The 23520-nt window shown below is 35.1% G+C and overlaps 1 protein-coding gene across 2 annotated transcripts in view; it reads left to right on the forward strand.

Moving 5' to 3' along the window:
- Positions 1–23520, forward strand: part of ahcyl2b (adenosylhomocysteinase like 2b) — a 179518-nt gene that overhangs the window by 108382 nt on the left and 47616 nt on the right. For both annotated transcript variants that reach the window (XM_039760982.1, XM_039760983.1), the window contains exons 2-4: positions 1724–1835; positions 14597–14740; positions 20717–20817. In XM_039760982.1, coding sequence (XP_039616916.1) covers positions 1724–1835; positions 14597–14740; positions 20717–20817 — 357 coding nt within the window. The remainder of the gene's footprint in view (positions 1–1723; positions 1836–14596; positions 14741–20716; positions 20818–23520) is intronic.

Here is a 23520-nt window from a genome sequence, read left to right on the forward strand (position 1 = left end):
TCAGCCTCTTCTGGTGGTTAGAAAACAAAAACTGGCAAAAGAGACTGTCTACAATTTAATAATTCTTTCTGCGCCAGCCCCAGTGCCAATGTAGGTGAAGGAAATCCTGTCAGCCTTTCCAGTGTTTGAGCTATTTTTGTGCAAGTGTGCCTTTTTTTTGGTTTGTTGGAAAAGTTATCTTTACTAGTCCACATTGCAGAAAAGTTTTAGACCTTTAAGTATGTGAAATCTGCTATAAATGAACTATAATATACACTATTTTCTTTTGACATAACAGAAGACAAATGCACATTTTCCAGGCCTTTTTTAAATTGCTATTCCTTTGGTTCCTTTTTCTGCAAAATGACAGTTATATGTTTTCACTGTTATGTTCTTTTTTTTTTCTTTCTCTGAAGCAATACAAGTTGGTGATGTTGGGATATGAATTTATATTTTTGGTCGAAACTGGTTCAACTGCTGTAAGGCTTATGTGGGGTTTGTGAGATACAAGATATTTGTAAAATTTTAAAAGTACAGTATGGCTACAATTTCCAGAATATCTTTTTTTTGGCATGCATGGCTCAGTCACATTGAATGAGTTGTTTGCTTTTACGGTAAAAACAGTTTCAAAGAGTGCAAAAGTAGTCAGTTTTACTGAAAAATGTGTGTTTATTTATTGCAAGAATTACTGTAAGAAAAAAGAACTAATGTCAGTAAAGAACATTTTCTAGTATTATTAAGCTGCCTTTTTCAGGTGATTTCTTGTATAAATACAGTATTTGCTTCTGCATATTTAATTTTTTAGGGATAGTTTGAACATTTCTTCAGTGAAAAATATATCATAATTTAGTTTATAAATATGAACTTCCACTGTAATATGGAATTTGGAAGAATGTTTCTTTTTCAAGGCATGTTAATTTTTTTTCTAACTTTTAGACTTTTTTCTTTACAGTGTTAGCATTCATCCCACATTTTAAATTTAATTTTCTCTTTTCGTTAAATTCAGTAGTGACACTCTTGCTATGTTTTATATTAATTCTGGTTTTGGGTAAACATTTTGCAGTGATTTGTACTATATGTTGTCTATTGTTAACCATCTGGTTTTTGAATGTTAAGAGTTTACTGCCTACCTTTGTGTCTTTGTGGCTATACATTTTAATCAACCAATCACTTGCAATATGTCATAAAGCCAAACACTACTGCAATTTGTGATATGGTAAATTACACATGGTTAATAATAGTTTTTATTGTTATTAATTCATTTTTTAGATAGCTTTTCCAGTTTGTGACTGTAGGAAGCTTGTGCCTATCCAGACATTTCTGAGCAGAGGGTATTAGCCAGCCCTAGACAGAGAATATATTTGTCACATGGCACACTCACACAATTACACACACTCGCAAAATGAGGTAAAATGTAAAACTATCAGTGTATCTAAACTGCGTGTCTTTGCAATAAGAGATAAAAACTGGATTACCAACAGAAAAGCCCATATAGACAGGGAGAATATTTAATATCTACATAGGATGATGAATATTTATTCAGGAGAACACAGTTGTTTACTCTTTTTAACATTTCTAAATGGTAACCTATTTCACAGTAAACTGTTCCTTTAAATGCTAGAATGTATATTACAACAAAGCAGTTTTTTAAAATGTCAGTTGTAAAGTTGTTAGTGTGATTGACACAATTATATATTAGGGTGACTATTACATGATGATTTTTTTCCCTTTTTTATTGATTTAGCAAATTCAGTTTGCTGACCAGAAGCAGGAGTTTAACAAACGCCCTACTAAGATTGGTCGTCGGTCCCTATCCCGCTCCATCTCTCAGTCCTCCACTGACAGCTACAGCTCTGGTAAGATATTCTTTCACATAGGGCACTAAGCATTTTATATTGAATTCTAAGATTTGTTTATTGGCCAATTGTCTCACTTCAATACGTAATTTGTAATGTTTCTAGATGAATTATAGATATCCGATATCTGCAAAAGTGTTTAAATGAATAGATTATTTTAAACTTAATGCTTTTTTCAGTTTGTAAAATTATGCTCAAAGATGACACCTTTTTATCAGATAGGAGGTCTTTATTATGTCTTGTACAATACAATACAGTACAATACAATTTATTTTTATATAGCCCAAAATCACACAAGAAGTGCCGCAATGGGCTTTAACAGACCCTGTCTTTTGTCAGCCCCCCAGCTTTGACTCTCTAAGAAGACAAGGCAAAACTCCCAAAAAAAACCCTTGTACGGAAAAAATATAGAAGAAACCGTGGGAAAGGCAGTTCAAACAGAGACCCCTTTTCAGCTAGGTTGGGCATGCAGTGGGTGTCAAAAAAAAAGAGTGTCAATACAATACACAGAACAGAACACGAGTAATCTTCAATACAATATAATAGTGCAATAGAAATATTACAAGTACAGAGCAGAATTCAACAGTAAAAGATATCAGTCCTGGATACCTTGGCCATCAAGCTGCATCCCCCTATAGGCCATTCCACAGCTGGAAAAGTCCTGAGCCAGCCAATACGATGAAGGAACCCCTCTACCCGATGATTCCTGTGATCCTCCATCAGAGATGACTTTACCTTAGGCAGGCAAAACAACTTGGCAGGTGGGCAGTGGCATCAATTGCCACATTTGTGTACCGAGAAGAGGAACTGAGTAGGTAAGGGTTAGTAACAGTATAACAAGTAACTATCATATTACTTATGTTTAGTGCTAATAACTAACAACAGAGATGCAGTGTGTACAGTTAATCAGCAGCTCTACTCAAGATATGCTAAGCTGAAGTAGTGAGTCTTCTGCAGAAATTTGAAAGCTGATACAGAAGGGGCATCTCCTATAGTACCAGACTAGACGATTGCACAGTTAAGGGGCCTTGTAACTAAAAGCTTGACCTCCCACTGTTATTTTATTAATCCTTGAAATCATAAACAGACACTGGTATCTTGAAATCTTAATGTATGTTCTGGTTTGTAAGTCATGATAAATTCAGACAAGTAGGCTAGACCGTGGCCATTTATGGTTTTATATGTTAAAAGGAGGATTTTGAAACCTGCCCTAAACTTAACCGGGGGCTAGTGTGAACATCCATTGAACACCACATTGCAGTAGTCAATCCTACTAGAAATAAATGCATGAATTAATTTCTCAGAATCCTGCTTATTTAGAAAATGCCTTTATTTCGCAACATTTTTAAGATGGAAGAAGCATGATTTAGACAACTTTGTAATGTGCACTTTAAATGACATGCTAGAGTCAAAAATAACTCCTCTTGCGGGCTGATTCAATAAAATTAATGGTGATTCCAACTGAGTTAAATGATGACAAAGTACTGTTGCGACCAGCGTCATTCCCTCCAATAATTAACATCTCTGTTTTATCAGTATTTAAAGCCAGTGCAGTAAAATAGAATGGTCTATGGTGTCAAACACTGCAATTAACAATGTAATTACAGTGGAGTTTCCTTAATAAGATGATATCAGAATGTCGTTTACAACACGTGTTAGTGCTGTTTCTGTACTATGACCAGTACAGAAACCAGACTGGAATTTCTCAAATAAATTTTAATGTGTAAGGTGTGACTGAAGCTGATTGGCGACTACTTTTTCAAATATTTTAGAGAGAAATGGTAAATTTGAAATGGGTCTATAATTATTAAGTATATGTGGGACTAGGTCTGACTTTTTAAGTAATGGTTTGATGACTGACACTATTAGTCCATCAGGTACTGTGCCATGCAATAATGAACTATTAATAATGTTAAGAATAGGCACTGCAAGAACATCCATTGCACTTTTTACTAGTTTTGTTGGCACCGGATGTAGGGAACAAGAAGTAGGTTCCATTTTAGAAATTAAAGTCAAGTCAAGTCTTCCTGCTCATTTACAGGATTAATTCTAAACTCGAAATCCACTCTTAACAAGGCCCCATAGTATTTTTCATTGCTGGTACAAGTTTAAAAAAATATTTATTTATTGTTCCCTGGATAAATTAGTAGTAGTGGCAGTAGTAAGCCTTTGTGTAGAAAGTGATATAACCAGATATGTTGTACAGTACATTTTTAACCAGGTCCTTTTCCTCAAGTGATTGTCTGTGACATTTTATAATGTAAACCAACTATTGATCACTGCTTATAATTAATAAATTGTATTTTTCACTAATTAAAAAAGGAATTCTTAGCATTCATGTTGTTTTAGTCATTTTTTTAGTTTTTTGTTTGACTAATTCAGGTCAGGAAGTGAAGTTTTAAATAACTCATAATTGAAGGGAGCAAATTTATATAATGAGCCACTTAATTCTAGGGATCATGTTCTTACAGTACTTATCATGTTTTTGTGGGTTTTTTTTGTTTGTTTTTTTTTTTTTCTCATTTGCCTAAAGAAAAGCCTAGTCTATTTAAGAAATAATATTCAACAGGTCAAATCACAGGATTGAAAATGTTTAATTTACTTTAAGAAAATGGATGACTTTTTTTATTATAACTTTGAACTTCGGGTTATCTAACAAGCTATATTCTAACCCCTATACAATTAGCAATTTTGTTGTTTTGCTCCCTAAATAAACTGCAGTTTCCTTTGATTGTGGATATCTGCATACAGTAGTGTCATAAACAAGACAATAAAGTCACAAAAGTTTGGAGCAACCACCCGTATATTGTTCCTGGCTGCAAAATGAATAGTAATAATATACAGATATGTATAGACTGAAGCCAACAACAGAACTGACTCGATAGCAGAAAGGTGGCAGCTTTAAAGGAGAGCAGAGGAATTGATGTCATCATTGGACCCGAAACCGGAAATGGCATCATCAGTGGGGGCCACTAATGCTGGAACTGGCAGTGACATCATTGGGGCCAGGCAGTATTTTTTTGCACTCTGCCACCCCCTGGTCTGGCATGGAATTACTCTCATTCAGGCCCTTTAGCTGCCTCCCATGCGCACGTGTGTGACCGCAGCTTCTTGTTTCATTTACTGTATGTAAGTTATGAAAGTCTGAAAGTAGGGGTTGTTGTTTTTCCTACATTTATGTATTGAAAGTCAGACTGGTGAAATACTGTTTGCTGAACTGAAAGTAGGGGTTGTTGTTTTTCTATCATTTATGTATTGAAAGTCAGACTGGTGAAATACTGTTTGCTAAATTTATTCTTTATTACTGTATGTTGAACAAGCTCTTCTTAGTCTTGGATATTTCTTTACTCTAATGTCTTCAGTAACACTTCTGTTTCAGTTATGATTTCAAGAATTAAAATATAAGACTATATAAAAACCTTTTTTTTTTTTATAAATGGTTCTGATAGAAGTTGCTGTTTTTCAATGAGAGCCTTGCCTAATCTGCTAGAAAATTTGGTCTTTATTCATTGTGGACAAAACAGTGTCTTTTTCCCTGCGGTTTCCTCTACAAGGCTACCTTTGAAAGGTGGCTGTCATCTAATATCTCAGATTACTCATAACTAAGGATGTAGGCTGAACACTCTGTGCCAGAGTGGATAAGGTTGTTATTGAATTTCTTTGCCAGCTAATGAGTTGCTTGTTGGCTGTTATAAAGTTTGTTGCCTTATAACAGCTTTTATCAGGACAGTAATGATAAATAGCTGAGAGGATTTGGGTGACCAAAATAATATCATAAATGCTTTTAGTTTTAAGTGGTTACAACGATGTGCTACTGAGTGCATTTTAATGTAATTGGCTAAAGTTCAGGCACCTTTGGCTTGTGTAGTTGTCAGGGATTTGATTTTACCTAATAAGCAAAAACTAATGTGTGCACTTGCAAGGTGAACTTCATAATATGTGTAACTCAGACATGTGACTCTGTACACAATAATAGCTGGCTTACAATTTACTAACGTTACAATATTTTAATGTTAACATTTTTTTAAAATAAGACTTAGTTAAAATGTTTACTTAATGACCTTATACTAAATGAATATTTCATTGTAGAACCAGAATAAATCATAACATTCCCAAATAATTATCCCAGTGCTTCCTGGGTTAGGCTCCAGCTTCCCTGCAAGCCTGTCCTGGGGCTTAAGAAAAGGGATGTATAGTAAGTGGATAAGAATTGCTTTGAAAATGCAAACTGTTTTAACAGTAAACTTCAATAATTTAAGGGAGGTAGAAAAGGCTAAAAATACATAATGGAAAAGTATTGTAATTTCCAAGCTAATAAAATAAGAGGGTTAGAAGTGCAATGCTCTTTCATTTGACAAAGAAAATTTTTGGAACAGCTAGAAAAAAAAGTGTGGATTGTTAATGGTATACCCTGAAGAAATGCTGTAAAACACACCGTCAGTCAGTCTCGAAGTAGGTATAGCGTCAGCTTTGGAACTTTCACAGAACGCATCATCTTAGCACAGGTTGAATGCACTTGCTTATTAGAATATTAGATCCTGCTTAATATTATCAGGTTATGTTAAGCTAGCAAAGACAAAGTCCATTTCTGCAGATAGCGTATGCATGTGTCTAATGAATTTATTAAATTGGTATAATTTTTTTCTCCTTTTTCTACTCATCTGTTACATCTGATCAAGTAGTCATTCAATATATAACTATGTATCTTAAAAATGAATGTAAGAAGTTGCATGCACATAATAAACCACAATTTGGATGGACACTTCTCTCTGCATAACTTGGAGACTTGCAGTAGGGGACTTTTGTACTACACTGCATGTTTGTGTGGGGAAAAAAATAACTTCTAACTCTGTATTTTCAGAAAAACTGGCTTTTACTTGTGTCATGGTTTAAACATGCAAATACATATTGTATATCTGTGCTTTTAATGACCAGTCATATCCTATAGTACAGTAAAATTTTATTCTCCATCTTTTGAGGCATGATAATTTACTACCATATACAGTATTTTGGTAAGAATGCTTGTTGTAGTATAGCCTGTTTTTTAGGGTCTGTGGGATTGTCTAAGTATAGTAATAAGAGATTATATATTCTTCATCTACTTTTGAACTGACTGACCCAGAATAAATTACTTTAATGAGGTCAGACCCCTGTGGCAAAATAAAATGCTGACTTGGTTGAGAAAGCTTTGCTTCAGAATTGTTCTTTTAATTTCAGTGAGGCTATTTGAGGCACCTTTCCTTCATTTGTACTGCTTTGGAAATTGGAATTAATGTAAATTATATGGTAAGCCAAGCCTGTCTAATTGTTCTGCAGTAGGCACTGTAAAAATGGACCTTGAAAGCATTAGTTATAGTTAGTGCAACTGAAAAGTAATTAGTTATAATAACTTTTTTAGTGCTGTGTAGATCTAAAGGTGATATAAAGGTTGGAGCAACCAAAGTTGAATAAGTTGACATGTCTTCGTTTCTTGATTCTTTTTCAAAAACTTTCTTTAGTTTACTACTTTTTAAGGAGTCTTCATTGAGCATTGACAAAGAGTAAAGATAAATTTGACAGTAGCTGCCACCAACCTTGTATGAATCAAATACATTTTCCTTAATGTTTTCCTTAATGTGCTATAACTATTGTGAAAAAGCTTTTCTTATCATTCTTAGTCTTTCTCTTCTTTTGAATAGTTGCATCCCTCGTCACCATATTTTTCAAAACCTTAACTATTGCCTGATAATTTTTATTACCTTCTTTTCACTTATTTCAATTTCTGTTTCAGAGAGTTATTGTAAAGTTATAAAGTGAAAGGTTGATATGGCTGATTTCATATTTTTGTTGATTCTCTATGCACTTAAACACCAAAATTAAAAATAGTGTGTATTTAACAACATTTTCTTAGTTTGGCTTTGCTTGTAAACATTAGACAAATTATACCTGTAAATGTAAATATATATATATATATATATATATATATATTTATATATATAATATAGATATATATATAATTATATTATATTTTATACCTAACATAGACGTACTGTGTATGTATAAATTTCTGATAAACCTACAAAAGATTTTAAACATCTTCAAGAATTCACCAGCAATACAATTTCCTAAAAAATTGTAAGGGAGCATCAAGTAAGTGAGTTATCTATGGCAGTGCTGCCATATCACACCACCAGATGCACAGGTCTTCATTAGTATTAATTACTTTTCTCTGAAGATGTGCAACCAACTGGACTTGGAAAGTAAGACAGCAGCAACAACATGACACAAAGAAATTTCAAAATGACTGTCAGGAAACTTTTGGGGAGGGGGAGCTGGAAAGGCCATTAAGAGTGAGAATCATACCAAGGCAAGTTACAGCAATGAAGTGTACAAAGACAAATCTAAGCCCACAGTTTCCAACAAACAAGAAATTGAGACAAGAATGGGAAAACAGGAAGAAAATAGCCAAGAAGCCCAGAGATAAAACGTTAGTATGTTGAGAACACCGGATGTAAATCAAAACAAAAAGAGAGAAATGTAACAGCAGTTACAAAGGAACTTTAAAACTATGGCTAACATGTACTAGCTAAGCTCACTTTAAAATATCTAGAGTTTCAGGTGAGTATTATGCTTAAAATTGTCTACTTGTTTTTAAAGTATCCTCGTGCCTGGCATGTATCACCTTCAAATTGTATTGCTGGTGCACAGTATATCTACAGTGTATACATGTACAGTATGCTTTTGTAATGCAATATACCCAAACACAGCCACTACTATGATTAGTTTTATAACTAAGGAATACTTAGCTGTAATGTACATTAGAAGTCATCTGAGATGCTATTTCAATGGCTATCTTTAAAGCAATGTAAATGGATAAATGCATATACTCAGTGAACCGTGAGAATGTTCATGTTACCTTTACAGCAAAACTTTATTTTGTTAATAGCTGTATAATACACTAATTCAAAAATACACCAAATTCTGCATACAAAATGTGTCTTTTTTTAGCTTTGCATTTTAAATTTGGTATATCTAGTTTTGTCATTTTTTCAGGGATTTTACAAATTTAAGGTGGCATCATCTTGCTTCTGTAAAGTTCATCATTAACCTTTATCAAAGGATGTTTTTTAAATAGGTTTTAAAGTTACTCCTTGACAGCATATATATTGAATGAGCTTGGTAGTCATCATATCTTGCACAGTGCACTAGCTACTATAATCTTGACTGTACTAAATTATTATTATTATTTTTGTTTACCTCAAAGCAGTTAAAAAGCATGTAACACAGCAGATGGTTATTGTTGCAGAATAACTAAACATTAAAAATGTAAAAATGTCTAGTGATAATGTAAGGTTCTGCTTCGACTTAACCTTATAAAAGGACATGGGCTAAATGCAAGTATCCTGAAACCATAAATGCTAACAACAGTTGTGTGTCTCTAAATCTGGAATACTTGCCTTATAGGGCCCTTAGAAAGGTCCTGAGTACCAGTGATGAAAAAGTGCACGTTAATAAGCTCTACTTACTTGAGTCATACAAATGCTACATCATTTGAGACTGGGGACTTCCTAAGGTCTAAGTCTACTTACACTGTACATATGAATGTTGTACATAAAACACATGCCTTGAACACAGGACCAAACTATAGATTCATTAAGTAGAACCTAGGTGCAACATTATTAGACACTAAATTAGACTTTAGAAATAATAAGCCTGAGAATAGGATGCACCACATGTAGGGTTCTTTGTAATTCAGTAAAGCATTAATGTACCCACACATTCTGTTGAAGGATACCAGAGGGACTGCTTTACACAGTAAATATTTTCCAACTCAAATGGAGAACTAATAAGTAGTTGACTACCTATGTTCCTCTTTTACGTAAAGCTTACTAAGAGCAGGCAGGTTGTCATGTGTTTGGTTGACATTGTTATCCCTGGCAACTTACATGTTCAGGATATAGTATACCTGTAATGCGTTTTTATTTTTGTTTTTAAGTGACATGGATAGGGGCACACACTGAGTTGATTAATATAATTAAATGTGACCTATTGTAGTTTAAAATTTCCCTCTCTGCTTGCTGTTCCACACTTACCACCTGATATCCAATTATAATGCAGAAGATAAGCAAAAGAAAAGTAGGTAAACTTCAAATTGTGCAAAAAGTTTTAAAAAATTGTATCAGGTACCAAATGTATCGGCTTACCTTGTATTACACATATGCATACATTATGAAAGAATGTGCTCTTTCAAAGCTGGCATTTCAGCCTCAAATTGCTCTTCTGGTACCTGAGAGCAAAAGCTATCCATTGCCTGGAGCAGTGTAATAAATCTGTCCAGTGGGGATTGTAATTCTCTTTGACCCCTATTGCACAGTTGAGGTTTGAGAACAGAGACTCAATAGTAACATACTGACACAAAATACAAAATAAAAAAGGCAGCAGGCATGTTTATAAAATACAAGGTACAGTATGTAAACCTACTGTGTCTGATTAGGAGGAGAACAAATAATTTATCTTGGCATTTTGTACAGTTAAATGAACTAAAACTATTTTTTAAAAAACAAAGTCAAAATAAGCAATTTGTGTATTTCCTTCATTTCTGAATATATCAAAATACTGTAGTCTTCTGTTTTATTGAAACAAGTATGTTTCAGTTACATTGATTTAAGTCTGACAACTGAAACACTGACCTACGCTGAAAGTTTAAGGAAACATTACATTTGAGCCAGTAATTAATAAAATAAAAACACCATTAATACATTCCCACCATAAGCAGCCTGAGTTTGTGTGTAGTTTTCTGCTTCTTTATTTCAAGATCTTTTAAAAACTTACATAATTATCATAGTTACATAAATAATGAATTCATATATATATCCAATTTAATAAAAGCATGTGTCTTTGTATCCATATGTCTCTGTCATTTCAACAGATGGCATACCACAAACATTTGTAGTAATAAAATGCATCGCATTTGTCATTCCAGCAGATGGCGCGTTACAAACATTTGTAATAATGCTTCCACATAATCAATATAGACCCCAGCATTAACATTTGCAGTGCACCATCTGTTTGAATGGACAATGCAACAATGCATTTTATTACTACATGTATTATAAAATGGCGTCTAATAAACAGTACACTGCAAACGTTAAGGCTGAGGTTTACGTTGATTACTTGGATTTCATGTTGTCTTAGATGGGTAGCACAGCTAGTACAAGGGGGAACATACATACACCACCCAGGTAAGAATGAAATATGACATATGTATCAAATACAATGAATCTAGCAGCACTCTCCACTTTACCACAATTCTGCCCTAAAAGCATATAATTTAACAATTTATCATTAAATATTTTATCAAATCTTTTGCCACAGTAGTGAGACACCCAATTACACTTCAGGTTGATTAAACAGATGCAAGTAATATTTCTCCACTTAGTCATTAGAATATTTAAAAAAAAGTGTGTTATTCTGTGCCCATGATGTGTATATATGTGTAACAACAACAACAACAACATTTATTTATATAGCACATTTTCATACAAACAGTAGCTCAAAGTGCTTTACATATTAAAGAATAGAAAAATGAAAGACACAATTATAAAACAAAATAAATCAACATTAATTAACATCGAATAAGAGTAAGGTTCAATGGCCAGGGGGGACAGAAAAAACAAAAAAACTCCAGACGGCTGGAGAAAAAATAAAATCTGTAGGGATTCCAGACCATGAGACCGCCCAGTCCCCTCTGGGCATTCTACCTAACATAAATGAAACAGTCCTCTTTGGATTTAGGATTCTCACGGAAGGGCTTGATGATGATGATGGTCACGTAGACTTCTGCCTTTTAATCCGTCCATCATTGTTGGAGCATCATGAAGCTTTGAGTAGGTGGAGGTGGCACAGGCCACCATCACAAAGAAACCGGGAAAAGAAACAGAAGAGATTGTAGGGGTCAGTACCGATTTTAGAGCCACCATGAATAGTTATTTTGAGGAAATTGAACATATAGAGTATCAAGATTAAGTTAAATTAAGATTAAAATGAAGTTATAAAAAGGCCATGTTAAAGTAATGTGTTTTCAGCAGTGTTTTAAAGTGCTCTACTGTATCAGCCTGGCGAATTCCTATTGGCAGGCTATTCCAGATTTTAGGTGCATAGCAGCAGAAGGCCGCCTCACCACTTCTTTTAAGTTTTGTTCTTGGAATTCTAAGGAGACACTCATTTGAGGATCTGAGGTTACGATTTGGAATATAAGGTGTCAGACATTCCGATATATAAGATGGGGCGAGATTATTTAAGGCTTTATAAACCATAAGCAGAATTTTAAAGTCAATTCTGAATGACACAGGTAACCAGTGTAGTGACATTAAAACTGGAGAAATGTGCTCAGATTTTCTTTTCCTAGTTAGGATTCTAGCAGCTGCATTCTGCACTAGTTGCAAACGATTTATATCTTTTTTGGGTAGTCCTGAGAGGAGTGCGTTACAGTAATCTAGTCGACTGAAAACAAACGCGTGAACTAATTTCTCAGCATCTTTCAGTGATATAAGCGGTCTAACTTTACTTATGTTTCTTAAGTGAAAAAATGCTGTCCTAGTGATCTGATTAATATGTGATTTAAAATTCAGATTACAGTCAACAATCACCCCTAAGCTTTTTACCTCCGTCTTGACTTTTAATCCTAATGTATCCAGTTTATTTCTAATAGCCTCATTGTATCCATTATTGCTGATTACTAAGATTTCAGTTTTCTCTTTATTTAACTTGAGAAAATTACTATTCATCCATTCTGAGATACAAGTCAGACATTCTGTTAGCGAATCAATAGAATCGGGGTCATCAGGTGTATGTCTTGCTTGTCTTGTTAGTTTAGAACTTGTATGCCTTAAGTCTGCTGTTGAATTGCAACTTAAAACTTCTGCTGTTTAAAAAAAAAAAAATAGTATACATCTATATTTAACAGCATATTCAATTTTGAATACCTTTAAACAAAGGAAAACATGAATGTCGTAACAGCCATGTTAATTATATTATGCCTTGAATTGTTACGGGTTATCCTTCAGGTTAATCTTTTCATTTTCAGTTTTTCTTTGCAAATGTGCAGCACCCTTTTACCCAGACAAGAGCAAAGAGACGTTGGAAACCCTGTACCTTGATAGATTTCATGTGAACCCTGTAGCTGCATTTAGATCCATTTTTTATACATTATTGAAGTTATAAGAGTGCATTTTTTCCTGCAGAAAAGGTTAAAGTGATGTACTTGATTAAAAACAGTTGAAAAGTACATAGAAGGTCATTGCAGATACACAAAGGTCGACTTGAGGGTTTTTGCAACAAGAAATTACATTTTAAAGTTTAAAAAGTTTATTTTTTAATTTAGATTTCTTATTGTGAATCTTACAAGTTATAGGCTTGTATGCCGTTTTAATGACAACTGACATACACAGTACATATAAGGAGAAACTGGCAAAGTCAACCTTCATGATAACGTTAATTTAGGAGAGCTCATAATTGTTAAAAGTGAGCATTGTAACTGAAAGTAGACCTATGCAATGCAGTTGATATTTTTTTTTTCTGCTGAACAACTATATCTTTCGATATAATGCTACATCATACAATATGTGTTTTCATGAACAAAAAAAATTTTTAAATGTTTGCCTAATTGACCTCTAATTTGGGCTGTATTCTAAAATTCAGTTATTGATTGCATACCCTTTGGTCTCTTGTGATATTTTTTAACATCAAAGTATAAAGAGAATAAGGTTTGTATTTTTGCAGTGCACTCAATGTTGCTATATGCAAGGCTGTCTTTACCTGACAACAGCAAACCCTTTATTGTCAACTGTCTTCTAACCTTCTCTAATTATGTTCCTAATAAACGGCCTCTTTCAGTTCTTTAGACTCAGTCATTGAGGCGTTTTAATAATTTTTTCATGTTTCTTTATTTTCCTACATCAAACCTCATAATGTCTGTGGTTTTGATTTTGACTTTGATCATTTAAACTGGATTTATCTGTATAACTTAGTCCCTTTCTCCTTGTATCCACTGTTTTTGAATGTTACTTTAAATTAGAGATTCTTGTTGGTTTGCAAGTTATAGTTGTATTTAATTTTAATGTGTCGTTGATGGTTTGTTGTAAGAAATCATGAATCGTGGGACACTGCATGTTGAATAAGCAACCAACATTGCTCAGACAATCGTCCTTAATTACAAACCCTGACAATTACCAAACCCCAAATCTGACCATCTGCCACAACTCTCCAACGGAGTAACCCCCACCTCCACACTGAAGATTTTCCGTGTATTCAACAAGGAATGAGTCATGAGGACAGTAAAAAGGGCAAGATTGGGTCTCGACAAGTTTAAGAAACCCTGCTTTAAATAATGCCAACCCATTATATGCATTATACTTAGACCTGTTCATGCGTGTTTTGATGTATTTAGAAGTAACAGCTTTTATGGAATATTTCTTGTGCTGTTTCCAAAAAAATGGTGAAACTGTCCAGTATTTATCCATATATTATAGATGACATCTTACATGTAATGTTTTTGTTGTTTTTTTTTTGTTTGTTTTTTTTTGCTTGCTCTGTTTTTGGAATTGCATTATGGTATGTGCTTAGCTAGTGTGAACTAACTACTATAGTGACTAAGGTTTGGACAAGAAATGAACATTGAATCCAGCTTTACAAATGTAGAAATTATGGTTTGTCTTTCATTTTGACAAAGGTTTCAGCCAAATATTTAAATATAACTGTAAACCATTTGCTTTTGTTTTCAGCGGCTTCTTATACAGACAGTTCTGATGATGAGACTTCTCCAAGGGATAAACAACAGAAGAACTCAAAGGGTAGTAGTGACTTCTGCATCAAGAACATCAAGCAGGCTGACTTTGGACGCCGAGAGATAGAGATTGCAGAGCAAGGTATTTAAACGTGTAGAGGGGTTGTGAAAGAGAGCACTGGCCAGTCTTTCTCAAAAATCTATCAGTCTTGGCATGTCATTCCTGAGCAGTCTTATTCTTGGTATTGATCGGCTTAAAATGGGTAAGGAGTAAGAGGGGAACTGTTTCCTCCAGACCTCATTTAAGCAGTAAGATATTTTGAATAGGCAAGGGGCAGTGGCCATGGAAGAAGGCAATGAAACCAAATGGGTGAAATGAGTGACATTTCAGAGCCAGAGCTGCAGGAAACTGGGCAGTGGAACTAAAATGCAGCTGAGCATGGAGATTCACCTTGCATATCACCTAAGAGCAGTCCGCGCACTGCACAGATTTAGAAGTGCCACACCTTAGTCAAGAACTCCATTAATGTAGGGCTAGTTGTATTCAACATTTGTAGAACATTTTGAGATATGTTTATTTAAAAAAAAAAAAGTCAAACCTGACAGCCCCAAGTTTTAAAACTATTTCTGTAATCTGTATGGAAGTATCTACAAATTACAGCAGACATGTTAATCATTCAGTAGTTCAATGCATGAAACAGCTTTAGGCTGAAGTTCCATTACTAAATGTACATTTTCAAACTACTCGTGCCCTGTTTAGCATATACTATTAATATATGTAACGCAAGTATGCACAGAAACGAGACCTTAACAGACTTTCATATCCTTATCCATATGCTTATCCATAATTGAATATTTAAATTAATTCAAAATGAATGAAATTTATCACCAAAATATTTTTTTTCCAGTCCAGTATATAAGCTGGGGATTTCCATGGAAACAGATTCACTCTGTCTTCTAATCTCCCACCTTTATTTACTACTGAGATTAAAATTAAATACCAATGCCAATAAAGGAAGTATCTGAAGTTTTGTTTCAGTGTTTCTATAGTAATACGTCTCCAGATTATCTAGCAGAAACTAAAAGGAAAGTAAGGTAAGGAAAGGTGTTCAGTGTTGGACTAAACAGTCAGAGGAAAAACTGTGGGACTGTTTTTCTTTTGCACAATCTGGGTCATGTTCAGAGAATCCTCCTCAGATCTGGATTAGTAGTCATATTTCTTAACAGGGTTCACAGAAAAATGCGTGGACAACTGTGTGATTATGAAAACAATCCACATATTCCATTAGAAACTGTGAATCACCAATGACATTAGCAATTTACTAAAGGCATGTAGTAGTGTATTTTGAGACAACAAGGATTGAAGCATACAAGAAATGCAGTTACAAGTGCAGTAAAACAAAGTAGCTAAATATTAGTACGGGGATAAACATAAAAGAAAATGTAGCAGTAGTAATGATTAACGCAAAGTTTGCAGGAGTTCAGAGATTATTTTACTGATTACAAAGTAAAGTTTAATTTACTCTCAACCATTTTTCTCTTCCTTATGAACTTAGTCTTTTTTTTACCTATTGTATTTGTAATAACAAGCAGCCTACCATTCAACTAGCTGTAGCACCACACAACAACATTTAGCTCAAAATGCTTTACAAGATGTCAAAGAAGTAGTTACAAAAAACAGAAAGATTCAATGCAGTGGGGCCTGTGGCAGGTTGGAGAATCGGCTTTCATTCAGACTTCAGACATTGCAAACTACTTCATAGGAACAGGAGAAAAACATGGAAAAACGATTAAAAGGATTAATAAAGATTGCAAGTTTATTGAAGAGTATGATAATTCTACACTTATTTGGTTTACTAAGAGTAGAACTGAAATGTATCTATGAAAAAGCCAAATTAAAAAAGTAGATTTTTAGGATTTTTTTTTTTTTAATTTTCTAGTATTAGTCTGGCATATGTTTACCATGTTTCCCTGAAAATAAGACAGTGTCCTATATTAATTTTAGGTCCAAAAAATGCACTAGGGCTTATTTTTGGGTAGGCCTTATTTTTATTGAAGTTTAAAAAAGTAAATACATTTATTCCTTTTTAACAATTATATGGTACAAACTACTGGTACGTTAACGCCTGTTCAACAATCAAATCAACATGTACGGTATTCCTGTTCTACAAACTACTATACGAGGAAGAAAGAATCTGCAATAGCGCCGCGCTGAACGGAGCCCCTGGAGCACACACCTCCCCCGCCATGGCTTGCAAGCACAGAACATCTTACTCCAAGGTAGTGCCCCAAGTTTCAACCCCGTCTCCTGCTGTTCTCGATCCCTGCGGCCAGCATGCAGCCGCGAACCCCCACTTCCCACCGGGGAAAAACGCTGCACCTCACCCTTTCCCAAACGAAAAAAGATTTTTCTCACCTAAAAAAAAGGTGAAATGCAGCGTCCCTCCCCAGCAGGAAACAAAAGCCCACAGCCGCACACCAACCAGAAAGAACGAGAAGAAGCAAAAAACGAGGTTGAAAGCTGTTCCACACTCACCCACCGCAGCAGGAAAACCTTGCACCCCAAAAGCCCCGGCCAGTGCATCGCTACCGGTATCACGGACTCCCTTGGGCACCCCTTCCTATGTTAACTCTGGTTTAACAATCAACATGTATTCATGTTATACAAACTACTGTATGTTAATTGCTTCTACATTTATTCAAATACATGTCATCTTCTTCTAGAATATCATCATAACTCTCCATATCTAAACCTGCAATTCCTTCCTGGATTTCTTTTGACTCTTATTCCTTTAGAATTAATGGCCCCAATCTCTCATGTGCAGCGATGCTGCTCTCCTTAAATGAACACTTCTTGTCCTGGTAACCTGCTCGTAGTGCATTGGCAACACAGCTTTCAGTGGTTTTATCCCATGAATTCTTCACCCAAGTCACCACCTCTTGCAGCTTCGGCTTCACAAAGTTCCCCCGCTGATTTCTATCCATTTTGTTTTCAATGTAATCATTGACTTGTATTCACAAATGGTCCTTGAATGGCTTGTTTATTGCAATGTCAAGTGTAAGCAGAGCAGCTTTTAGGCTAAATACGGCAGCTCTCAGGACAGATGCAAAAATGGCGGATTAGCGGTTGGTCTTATTTTCGGGGGAGGGCTTATATTAGCGGTACATCAGAAATTACTGCTAGGTATTATTTTCGGGGAAACATGGTATTAGTAATGTATTCCAGATTTTTGGTACATAACAATAAAAGGGAACCTCACCACTTCTTTTGGGCTTGGCTCTTAAAATAATTAGTAGGCCACTATTAGTAAATCTAAATTCAACTTGTAAAGTATGGGGGGGAGACACTCCAAAATATAGGAAAGAGGAAGATTTATTAGAAGCTTTATATGCAATTATTAATATTTTAAAGCCGGTTCTAAAACATACAGGTAACCAATTTAAGAAACCTACAACTAAAACCAGTAAGATGTGCTCAGATTTTTTCTTCTGGCTAAGATAATTGCTGCTGCATTCTGGACTAACTGCAACCAATTGATGTCTTTCTTAGGTACTCCAGATTGCAGTGTGTTAAAGTAAATGCCTTTCGCAGCATTATAAAAGGTCTAACTTTTGCAGTGTTCCTAAATGGAACATTCAGTCTTAGTAAAAATGTAAATATGTGATTTAAAGCTTAGGCCAGAGTCCATAATTACACTTAAATTCTTCATTTTTTTGTTGACTTATAATACTAAGGAGCCAAGTATCTTTAGAATATCCTCATTTTTTCCATTTTCCATTAACGAACCTAGACAGTGCAGATTCATTAAAATATTTTTAAATAATATTCTGCTGTTTAGTTCTAGTTACTAAAATTTCTACATTAGAAAGTCTTAGAAATTCCTCAAAAGAAGACACTTTATATTTTGTGTCTGCAAACAGTTAATATGAGAGACTGTGTCACTTTTTGAAAAACTTCAGCAAGATACCCCAAGGACATAAAAGTGCCAGCTAGTATTGTTACAGTTCAGTCAGCTTAAGAAAATACTCCGTAAACTGGTATCTTTTTTATCTTGGTGAACCAAATGAACAAAATTGTAATTTGGAAGTGCTGCTTCAATTAATATCACTACTGAGCCATGTTTCATTCAATGTAAGAAAGTCCATTTTCCTATCACTAATAAGATCATTAATATAGAAGGTTATACTGGTTAAAGCTCTAATATTTGGTAAGGACAAATTTAAGGTCTTGGAAGAGCACAATTAAGTTACTTGTGTTTAACCTGCTTTGTCCAGACCTTTTAATTAGATCATCATACATTACTATAGTGCCGAGAGAGTGCACATTTATAGGTAAAGCCACTGAAGAATGATCATATCCTAACCCAGGTTTATAGTTAGCAAGACTAGACCTCTGTGGGGAATTTAAATTCGCATCACTGTTATCTTTACATAGAATAATTGACAAATTTCTTTAACTAATACTATTTAATGTCTATATATGTCGCAGGTTGGCATGACTTCATCAAACAAATAATAAAACGGATACCTGTGGACATTAATCCCTTGTTGTATGATGTTTTTAGTGTGATTATTATTGGTTACGTGTAGCTTAAAATACTGTAAAACACTTGTTTAGACAATTAAGTGGCTGGCTTGACTAGATACAGAATATGTTAATGTTTATGATTAATTTCAAATGGCCAAATTTCATTAATTTCCTTAGCTATATTGTTTGAGAGGACCTAGGCTCCATGCCTGTTCGGGTGAAAAATAGGTGTCACACCTAGAACAAATCGAAATTGTTGAGTAGTGTAGGGCTGTGCTCAATGCAGAAAGTCTTCAACTAGGCCTTGAATGAAAACGGGCGACTGAAGGCCTCACCTGAACATCGAAACATCAGAACTAATCCAAAAATGACGATCAATATAGCTGAGTCCCAGATCCCCTCAAAAGCGATATGCAGCAGTGATCCAAAGTCCCCATGTGGATAAGCATAGTACCAATAAAACCAAACAGAGTTTTTTATTTATTAAAACAGTGTCCTGAACACACACACTCGCAAAGCAGGGCACAAAAGTCTTCTGGCCAGATGGAGCGTAGTCCAGGTTTTGTAGAAAGGAGTCCCCCAAAATGACAACAGCACTTTGACACACAGATGAACCATCCTACACAGTTGCTCTTCTGACTCCTCAGTTGTGGTGAATGGTACAGGATCGTTCAAATGTTCAGCTTCTATTATAAGATCACTGAGTAACCAAGCATGATAACATATTGTTTGTGCTTTTGCATGTAAAGTTTTCAAACAGAAATCATAATAATTGCTGTATGTGTACTTGTTTATAAATGTAACATGTTGCACTATGTTTGCTGTTTAGAGCATGAAACAGTCCTGATAACAGGGACTTGCAAGTATATTCTTCAACAATAAATGGAAGACCATAGGGGTCATAGACTAATTTTCATTCCAAGAGAGAGGGCAGTACAGTAGTTTGTGGAGTGGAATCAGGATGTTTTGGGTTTTTGTTTTTCCCAAAACTAAGGACATTGTTGTTTATAAGAATAACTCATTCAGCTGGAAATACCCAGTTACCTTAATGTTGCATAAGACAGTGTGTGAATTATTTATTTTTTTTATTAGGTTTTTTTTTTGGGTTTCATTCTATACCTAATATATTAGTCATATGTCAACCTACAGCCTCTGGTTAAAACTATATTCTACTTAATTTGACTTAGTCCATATAGACTAAAAGTGTGATTGCATTGCCCTCTGCTGTCTGCAAAGTATCAATTCACCTTACCGTCTCTTGCTTCATGGGTGCATGGCCCCTAAACTATATTATGCATGTCTAAATACCTACTTGCCCCCAGAACACAGATTATGTGGTACTAATTTTCTAATATACACCGAAACAACTTTTAGGAATTTCATATTTACTTTGTTTCCTGACTACTTAGGTCTTTAAAGTTTTGAGCGAAGAACAGCATATTAGAAAATAGTTAAAAGCAGTTTAAAATAGCTATTTAGTTGTTCTAGAGAAACAAATACAGTCTTATTTATAGTAAATATAAAGATATTTAGGGCCTACCTAGCCATATTTGACCTGTTATAACAACTTTTTTTCCATATTTCCTTTAGAGATGCCTGCACTGATGGCTTTAAGAAAAAGAGCTCAAGGAGAAAAGCCACTGGCTGGAGCCAAGATTGTGGGATGCACACACATCACTGCACAGACCGCAGTAAGTATAAAAAACTGAAACTTTATTCATTCAACCTTCATTTACAGATATTTCAGGTTATCTGAGTTGCATAATCATATAGCATATACAACATCTTTCTGGTTACAAGCAAGTTTTGTTTATGCCAGTGTTCATAGCTGTGTTTGTATCAGGGATGTGCAGAGAGCCCATTATTTATTGTGTCTGTTTTTGTTGAGGCAGCAACATTTTTATTTGAATAAAAGTGTAAGTAAGCATAACAATTGTTTTTGTTGTAATTACACATCTAATTATAGAATAAAGTGTTAATATAAGTGTTCTTCTTGAAACTATTATTATATTTATCCCCCGTGACCCTGTATTCGGATTCAGCGGGTTAGAAAATGGATGGATGGATGAATATTTATAAGTACTATTGGTTTATGGTTTTCATAAACCTAGCAATAAACCATAAACATAATTGAAAAGAAAATAATTTTAAAACTAGTTTTTAGTTCCTAATCCACACTCAAACCTACAGAATTCCAGCAAGGAACTGGATAGAATAAAAAATATTAAATCACTGGAACAATTTATGAAATTTGTGCGCTCTTTGTGTATATCCAGCAATAATCATGCAGTCTCTTGGCACCTTACAATTGATCAGCAATAAAATGAATAACTTCTTCGATGCTGGTATAGCATTGTCACTAGAGCCCATTAGCCCTGAGAATTCTTTGCAACTGCCACTTGCTCAGAGTTATGCTCTGTAAGGCAAGATCAAGGCTGTCCTAACCAGTGTTGTTCACAGGCCTTATGGTGGGCAGTGTCTCAAAGAGGAAGAAGGGGCACTATCTGAGATAGGATTTGTTACAATTTAATACTAGACACAGTTTAGTGTACACTTTAATTTCTGTATTTTTGATTTTACTGGAAATCTGATTGTAGCTTTGGGGCCATTATCATTTTTAAAAATTTGCTAAAATGTTTGTCCACAATTGGTGATTATGTCAGATTATCAGAAAAGACACTACACTCACTCTCTAGTGCACATACACTTTATTTTCATAATACATTTTAACAAGCTAAAAGAACAAATGGAAGGTTATACAGCATGAACTTTACATCATAAAGTGCCTATTGTGGGTCAAATATTTAGGATGTTCTAGGACTGATGCATCTGGAACCATGTATTATAATTGTACTGTATTTTAAGAAAGAAATTATTACAGTATGATTCAGAACACTGAGTACAATGTGAAATAATTTTATATATATTATACAGTCCCGATCAAAAGTTTAAGACCACTTGAAAAATGGCAAAAAATCATATTTTGCATGGTTGGATCTTAACAAGGTTCCAAGTAGAGCTTCAACATGCAACAAGAAGAAATGGGAGTGAGACAAAACTTTTGAGTGTGCAATTTAATGAAAACAACAATTAAACTGAAACAGGCTGTTTTACAGCTGATCAAAAGTTTAGGACCACACCTCCAAAAAAACCCATAAAAAAATACAGAAATCAAATTTCCAAACATGAACTCAGTACTGAGTAGCTCCACCGTTATTGTTGATCACTTCAAAATTGCGTTGCGGCATGCTTGATGCAAGCATTTCCATGAGGTGAGTGGGAACATTTCTCCAAGTGGTGAAGACGGCCGCACGAAGGGCATCTACTGTCTGGAACTGTTGTCCATTTTTGTAAACTTCCCTTGCCATCCATCCCCAAAGGTTCTCAATTGGATTTAGATCAGGGGAACAAGCAGGATGGGCCAAAAGAGTGATGTTATTCTCCTGGAAGAAGTCCCTTGTCCTGCGGGCATTGTGTACTGTAGCATTGCCTGTTGAAAAGCCCAGACGAGGGCCCTCAGTCATGAGGAATGCTCTCTGCAACATCTGGACATAGCCAGCGGCCATTTGACGCCCCTGCACTTCCTGAAGCTCCATTGTTCCACTGAAGGAAAAAGCACCCCAGACCATTATGGCGCCCCCTCCACTGTGGCACATAGAAAACATCTCAGGTGGGAGATGCTTGTCATGCCAGTAACGTTGGAAACCATCAGGACCATCAAAGTTACATTTTTTCTCATCAGAGAATAAAACTTTCTTCCACCTTTGAATGTTCCATGTTTGGTGCTCTCTTGCAAAGTCCAAACGAGCAGTTCTGTGGCGTTCAAGGAGACGTTTTTTGTTTTTGAAGCCCTTCAGTCTCAGATGCCGTCTGATGGTTATGGGGCTGCAGTCAGCACCAGTAATGGCCTTAATTTGGGTTGAGGATCATCCAGTGTCTTGACGGACAGCCAATTGGATCCTCCGGCTCAGTGCTGGTGAAATTTTTTTGGATCTTCCACTTGACTTTTTTGTTCCATAACCCTCAGGATCATTTAAGAAATTCCAAATGACTGTCTTACTGCGTCCCACCTCAGCAGCGATGGCGTGATGTGAGAGACCCTGCTTATGCAGTTTAACAAAACGACCACGTTCAAAAAAGGAGAGTTTTTTTGCCTTTGCCATCAGAACGTGTGACTACCTGACAGAAAATGACAATGAATCCACATCTTTGCACAGATTTGGCCTTTTAAAGGCCTGTGGTCCTAAAATCTTGATCAGATGTAAAACAGCTTTGTTTCAATTTAATCGTTATTTTCAACTAATTGAACGCTCAAAAAATGTTTTGTCTCACTCCCATTTATTTTTGTTGCATGTTGAAGCTCTACTTGGAACCTTGTTAGGATCCAACCATGC

Source organism: Polypterus senegalus, chromosome 8 (genome assembly GCF_016835505.1).
Source record: "Polypterus senegalus isolate Bchr_013 chromosome 8, ASM1683550v1, whole genome shotgun sequence".
Classification (NCBI taxonomy): Eukaryota; Metazoa; Chordata; class Cladistia; order Polypteriformes; family Polypteridae; genus Polypterus; species Polypterus senegalus.